At 43.3% G+C, this 6034-nt stretch overlaps 1 protein-coding gene across 1 annotated transcript; it reads right to left on the bottom strand.

The window, feature by feature from the left end:
* Positions 1-1357: 1357 nt before the first annotated feature.
* Positions 1358-3650, bottom strand: LOC148138429 (putative G protein-coupled receptor 139). The gene is made up of 2 exons (XM_087981711.1): positions 3584-3650; positions 1358-2235 (listed from the first exon to the last, which is right to left on the bottom strand). Exons 1-2 carry the CDS (start codon positions 3648-3650, stop codon positions 1358-1360), a joined length of 945 nt encoding a protein of 314 aa, XP_087837837.1.
* Between the last annotated feature and the right edge of the window lie 2384 nt (positions 3651-6034).

The raw sequence follows: 6034 nt of genomic DNA, 5'->3' as shown, positions 1-6034 counted from the left end.
AGTGAATTTTATAAGGAATTCTCAAATGTGTTTGTGCAGCCACTTCTGGGGGTGGAATGCTATTCTTATACACAGGATTGTCTGCCACGCTCTCTTAGGGAGGCTAATATCTCCCTAATTTTCAAGAGAGGGAAAGAGCCCAAAGAATGTGCTTCATACAGACCCATTTCAATGTGGAACGTAGATTTTAAAATTCCACCCAAGATGCTGGCTCTGAGATTGGAAAAGTTCCTGTCCCATATTATAGAAGATCAGACGGGTTTTATCAAGGGATGAAACTCCCCCAACAACATCAGGAGGGTATTGAATATAGTGCAGGTATTCCAGCAAAGATTGATCCCGGGTTTGGTGGTCTCCCTGGATGCCAAAAAGGGATTTAACTGGATAGAATGGCCGTAACTGTTTGGGGTCCGGGAGTGCTTTGATCTGGGGTGATGTTTGGTCAGATGGATGGCAGTATTGCATAACTATCCTAAGGCAGCCATCATTTCAAATGGCACTAAGCCAGATAACTTTAGTATTGGGAGAGCTAGTCGACAGCAGTGTCCTCTTTCACCGCTGCTGTGTACCTTGGCAATTGAGCCGTTAGCTGAGGTTATCAGGAGGGATTCTGAAGTAGTGGCTCCAGGGGCTGGAACAGGGGACCATAAGATCACTCCATATGCTGATTATGTCCATTTTTTCATGGCCAATTCAGAGTAGTTCGTTCCTCGATAATTCAAACAATTGATTTATTTGGCAGTTTTTCAGAGTACAAGATCAACTTTACAAAATCAGAAGCCATGCCGGTGGGGGGGATTAGTGGAGGTTCCTGATCTGAATGATGGAATGCAGTTCCTGTTCAGATCGTCATCACAATGTTTTTAGTATTTGGGAATCTTTATTACCCCTACCTTCCACCAGCTGTATAAAGCTAACTATGTACAACTATTGAAGAGGATAAAACAGAATTTGCAGCGGTGGGAGGGATTACCGATATCATGGTTCAGCTGAATAGCCCTGATTAAACTGAACGTTCTTCCTCGCCTGCTGTACTCAATGAGAATGCTCCTGTCGTTGCTGCCCAGACGAGTGTTACCATGGCTCAATGGTCGGTTATGGTCCTTTAGTTATGTGCCACAGGCGCCCCCTAATTACCAAATTGCAGCTCCTGAAGGGTGAAAGAGGGGTGGACCTTCTGGACTTGAAGAGATATCAAATAAACGCCCTGTTTGCATATGTTGGAGACTGGGTACGGGGGGAATTTGGAGTTGATCTGGCTTGATGTTGAAACCTCACAGTCAAGATATCCCTAGTTAATTTATATGTCCCCTGGCCTCCTCTGAGGAGCTTCATTTATTCATAAAGCAAAAAAAAATTATGTCACCAGGTATTTTATTGCATAAATGATCTTCGCTCGGAACCGGGACAATGTTGCTGCATAAATAAATGTGTTTGTGCAACAACTTAGGTTCCGCAGCATGAAACCAACTCTTCTGAAGTTGTACAGAAAAGGCGGGAAATCATTAGGATCTATTGCTTGAATCACATAATATAAGAAAATTATAATATTGATTAACCACAAGAGGATGAAGCTCCCAGAGATGGTGATGAGCAAAATCACAGCCTTCCTTCTGCTCTCCAACTCTGGGTCTCTGTGATTCTCTCCTTTGCTCTCACCCTTCAGCCTCTTCCGGACTCGACTGCTCACTAAAATGTGACTGACAGTCAGAGCATTGAGCAACAGAATCAAAGCGAATGGCAGTAAAGGGGTCAAAACTGTATCAAGCCAATCTAATACCACCCACCAAGTCTCAGTAAAGTAGCTTGACTTCGTTTTACAGTAGAATGGCACGTTGTTGATTATCCTCCAAGGTTCATATTGAAAATAGAAGGGGATGGTTTTCAAACAGAACAGGGTGCAGGTTGTTGCTAGGACCACAGTCGCAGTTTTCTCAGTGCAATATTTTGTTCTCAGCTTCTGACAACAAATGGTCATAAACCGGTCAAAGGAGAAAGTGACGGTGAACCAGACAGAACAGTCAGTGGCTGCACGATAAAGGACCCCAATAACACTGCACACAGGAGTGATGTCCAGGAAACACAATGGGTAATAATAATAGGGAAACCTTCTCAGTATAACATCAGTGATAATCACCATCAGATCAGCAGCTGCCATAACCACCAGGTAGCGAGTTGTGCAAGGTGCCACACCACATTTTCCACATGAAAGAATTGCAATCGCCAGAACATTAACTGTAGGAAGCAAATTTGAAAAGACGCAGTGAATTACTGATGATAAATTTTTAGACTTTCACATCCACCACAGATTTTCCTCCAGCCGAATCATTCTGGAGAGTATGGGGTTTGGACAGGGACTGAGCTTACCATCTGTCCTAGGAGAGCAGGAGGAATCTGTGTTTTTTTTTTGCTGTAATAATCTATTGTGTTGCAATAGATTATTAAAGTTCTCAGCTCCAACTCTGGCAGGCACAGAGCCCCATTAAAAACCTCACTCCACTCAGTCGTAGGACTGCTGATTGTACTGTCAATAAACCAACCTCTCCTCTCCTCTTTGGATTAGGTCATTCCCCTGTTCTAAGCATTGGACCAAATCCTGATCGGAGCCACAACAGGACCAGGTAGCAAATCATCAGAACCTGAGTAAGATTTCAAACAAGGCTACTCCATGTGTCTTGCACAAGTGCAGGAGAACAGAGCATGCAACGTCTCAGTCGTGACAACGTGTGAATGTTAGGCCTGCTGTGATATTTGCACGGTAAAGTTCGACATGTGTGCATGACAAACGTCCTAACATACAGGGGTCGGGTTGGGGGAACAAGCTGTCACGATTTGAATTGCCTGACCAGAGATGGTGAGAAGGAGAGAATTTGCAGAAAGGATGATGGTTAGATGAAGTTTTAGAAATCAAATCAGGGCCCATATTCTTCAAATACTTTGCTTAACATAACAAAATCATTTAAACTGAGCAACTGATCCAATACCCACTGCAATTTGTACAAGAGATTTCTAAATCTCCCCTACCCTTTGTATTTAGAAATGCTTCTACGCATATCTGCTGAATGCTCTGACACTAATCAACAGGTTATGCTCCCTCATTCTTGAATAACCAACCAACGGAAATGGTTTATTTTTTCCAGTTAATATCTTGTCGGACTTCACTCAGATCATCCCTTAACGTTGGAATCTCTCACCAAATCAGAATTCCCTGGCATACCAAAAACAGCAATAGCTCAGCAGGAGTGGCAGCATCTGTGCGAGAGAAAGCAGGGTCAATATGTCGCGCCCAGTGATCCTCCATCAGAACTAACTAGCCTTATCTTTCCTCATACCCTCACACCGTATGAAACCAGAACAGATGACACAACACTGAGATCAGGGAATACTGCAGCAGCAGTGAGTTTGGGAGCATCTGTCAGTGGAGAATTGTACCGAGAATGCTGCTTAGTGAATTAGGATCACTCTTCCGGTACCTGGATAAGGCTGACCAGTCAGTGAGCTGGAGACATTATTGTTCAAAAGTTAAAACCAGACAGCATATCTGCAGCAGATTAAAACAAGTTCAATTCTCATAGTGTCATACCAGGAACGCCAATAAAAGCAAGGATGGTGTAGAACGCCTTCTCCACGTGTTGAATTGGTCGATGCATTTTTCCGTGCGAGTTGATATATCCCTTTAGGCAGCTGACAACCTCCTTGTTTGAGACTCTGAGCTGATGCATTTCTAGAGATGCTGCTTTATTCTGTGTGGAAGCTCCTTGGGGAGATCGAGGTGACAGCATTGCTCAGCTTTGTTGCTGCTTTTCAAATCTATGTCAATGAACAAAGTAATTATAATAATACGTTTAATCCTAATTATGAAAGAGTGTTGCTCCTCCTACATTGTAACACAATAACAAAAGAAGAATCTGGAATTTACTAGCAATAGCACTGTCCACTCAAGCACCATGAACCCCATTCTGAGATCACAAATTATTCCAACCTATGCAGCATTGAGGCAATTTACTCTTAATGTGAAAATATGCCTCAGAGCTGTCCTTCTGCACTCTAGGCTGCCAACGACTCTCTTTCGACAAGAACATTTCACTCCCTGAGTGAAATGTGATTCTTCTCACACACTGTATGTGTGTATTGCTGCTGAGGTCAGCAGTGATTTCCTATTCCCCAATTCCCAGGATCCGGCGTCACGTGAAGGACCAAGGGAGAAGAACGTACTGCCTCTCATGAGTGAAGGGGACTCAGTGAATAAGATGTTTTTTCAACAATGGAGACATCACTGACGTCACTCCTACTGACACTGTCCAACCCGATACATGGTTGATCCCTCTGACCTTATTGCCACTCTATATCCCCACTCTTTCTTGCCTTTTCCTGTTTATGAAGTCAATGTCAGTGCTGTGCGATCACAAATCGGCTGCTGTGTACAAACCTGCAATGGCTGACTGACTGACACCTTCAGAATCCATTGTCCCAGCTTTGTACCTCGCAGTTTGTACATGATCACATCACAGCCTTCTGCAGATGGAATACAGTGAGATAGGAAGCAATGTTAGACTGAGGAGGAACAATGCAGACTACATGCTACAATGTTAACCTGGGGGCACGAACAAAGAAGGCTTCAGTTATGGATCTGGAACTCTGTCAGCACAGGTGAGGGAAGATTTGTTAAAAGGTTTTTTTTTCAAACTTGGTCACAACATCACTTTTCCGTGATAAGTATACAAGGATCCGGAAAAATATATGTAATATTTAGTATGTACTGGAATAAAGAAGTACTTGACCCTAATCTCTCTTTCTCTCTCTCTCTCTCTCTCACACACACACACACTGACTAGAGTCAAAGGGTGTGGTCCTGGAAAAGCACAGCCAGTCAGGCAGCATCCGAGGAGCAAAAGAGTCGACATTTCAAGCATAACTCCTCGTCACCATATTCCTCATGGGGGGCCTATGCCCAAAACATGGACTCTCCTGCTCCTCGGATCCTGCCTGATCAGCTGTGCTTTTCCAGCACCATACCCTTTGATTCTGATCCCCAGCATCTGCAGTCCTCACTTTCTTCACACATACTGTCACATTAAAAATATTATTTCCTGCTGGGTCTTTCGGAAGAAAGGTTGTAAAGGCAGAAGTGTTGAAGAGTTGAGGGTGTTAAAAGCTAAAACTGTTGAATAAATACCGGAGTAGCTAATTCTCTCAGTTCAGGGGTTCTAGTTTTTTATAACTGCAGCAGTTAGAGGATGGTTTGAGTGCCAGAAGGTTTGCAAGCTTCGGTAAACGCTTCCTGACTGATTCTCTCTGAAACCTTTCTCTGGATGTTATTCCCTCCTGCCTGTAAGTATCTGTGTTTGAATTTGCCTTTTTTTGTCAAGCAGTATATTTATGGATTGGAATAGTTAATAAGTTAAGTATCAGGTTAGTAAACTTTTTCAATAGCTAAGTTGTTCTAAATTCTGCTTTCTTTTGTTCAAGTTTCAACTGTAGTGTTTAAATAAATTGTGTTTTGCTTAAAGCCGGGTGGTTTGACCAGCTGCATCAGACAGGGAACACTCACTTCACAACTGCCTTTAATTTAAGATGAACGTTAGGGTCTAGATTACATTCTTCAGTTATTTGGAGGGGGTCTGGCCTGGTCTATAACAGATTGGTGGCTCTTGTCGAGATAATTGGATATTTCCAGTTGGCGTTTAGGCTTGTTGCATTCAAAGGCAGCGAGTGGCAGGTGTTCGTATCTTTTGCTCCGAGTTCTCTGAAACAACCTACAAGTTGGCATCCTGTCTCTCAGATGTAGAGGAGATCACATCGGGGATGCAATGGATACATTTGAAGATGGGTGTGGATGTACAGGAGATGATGTGTGTATAAGTACATCTCTGGCAAACTTGCAGATCGTTTCAGAGAAAACCTCTGGGAAACTTGTGGATTGTTTCATTGAACGTCTCTGGGACATGCACATGAATCAACCCCCTTGCCCCATGATTGTTCCTCCCATTCTACCAAGGACATGCAGGTTCTGGGCATTGCCAAACCCTTACCA

This window comes from Chiloscyllium plagiosum, unplaced genomic scaffold (assembly GCF_037043375.1).
Source record: "Chiloscyllium plagiosum isolate Xiang-an unplaced genomic scaffold, Cpla_swu_hap1 HiC_scaffold_40, whole genome shotgun sequence".
NCBI lineage: Eukaryota > Metazoa > Chordata > Chondrichthyes > Orectolobiformes > Hemiscylliidae > Chiloscyllium > Chiloscyllium plagiosum.
Note: the sequence above shows the minus strand (reverse complement) of the source record. Positions and strands in the feature narration are given on the sequence as shown.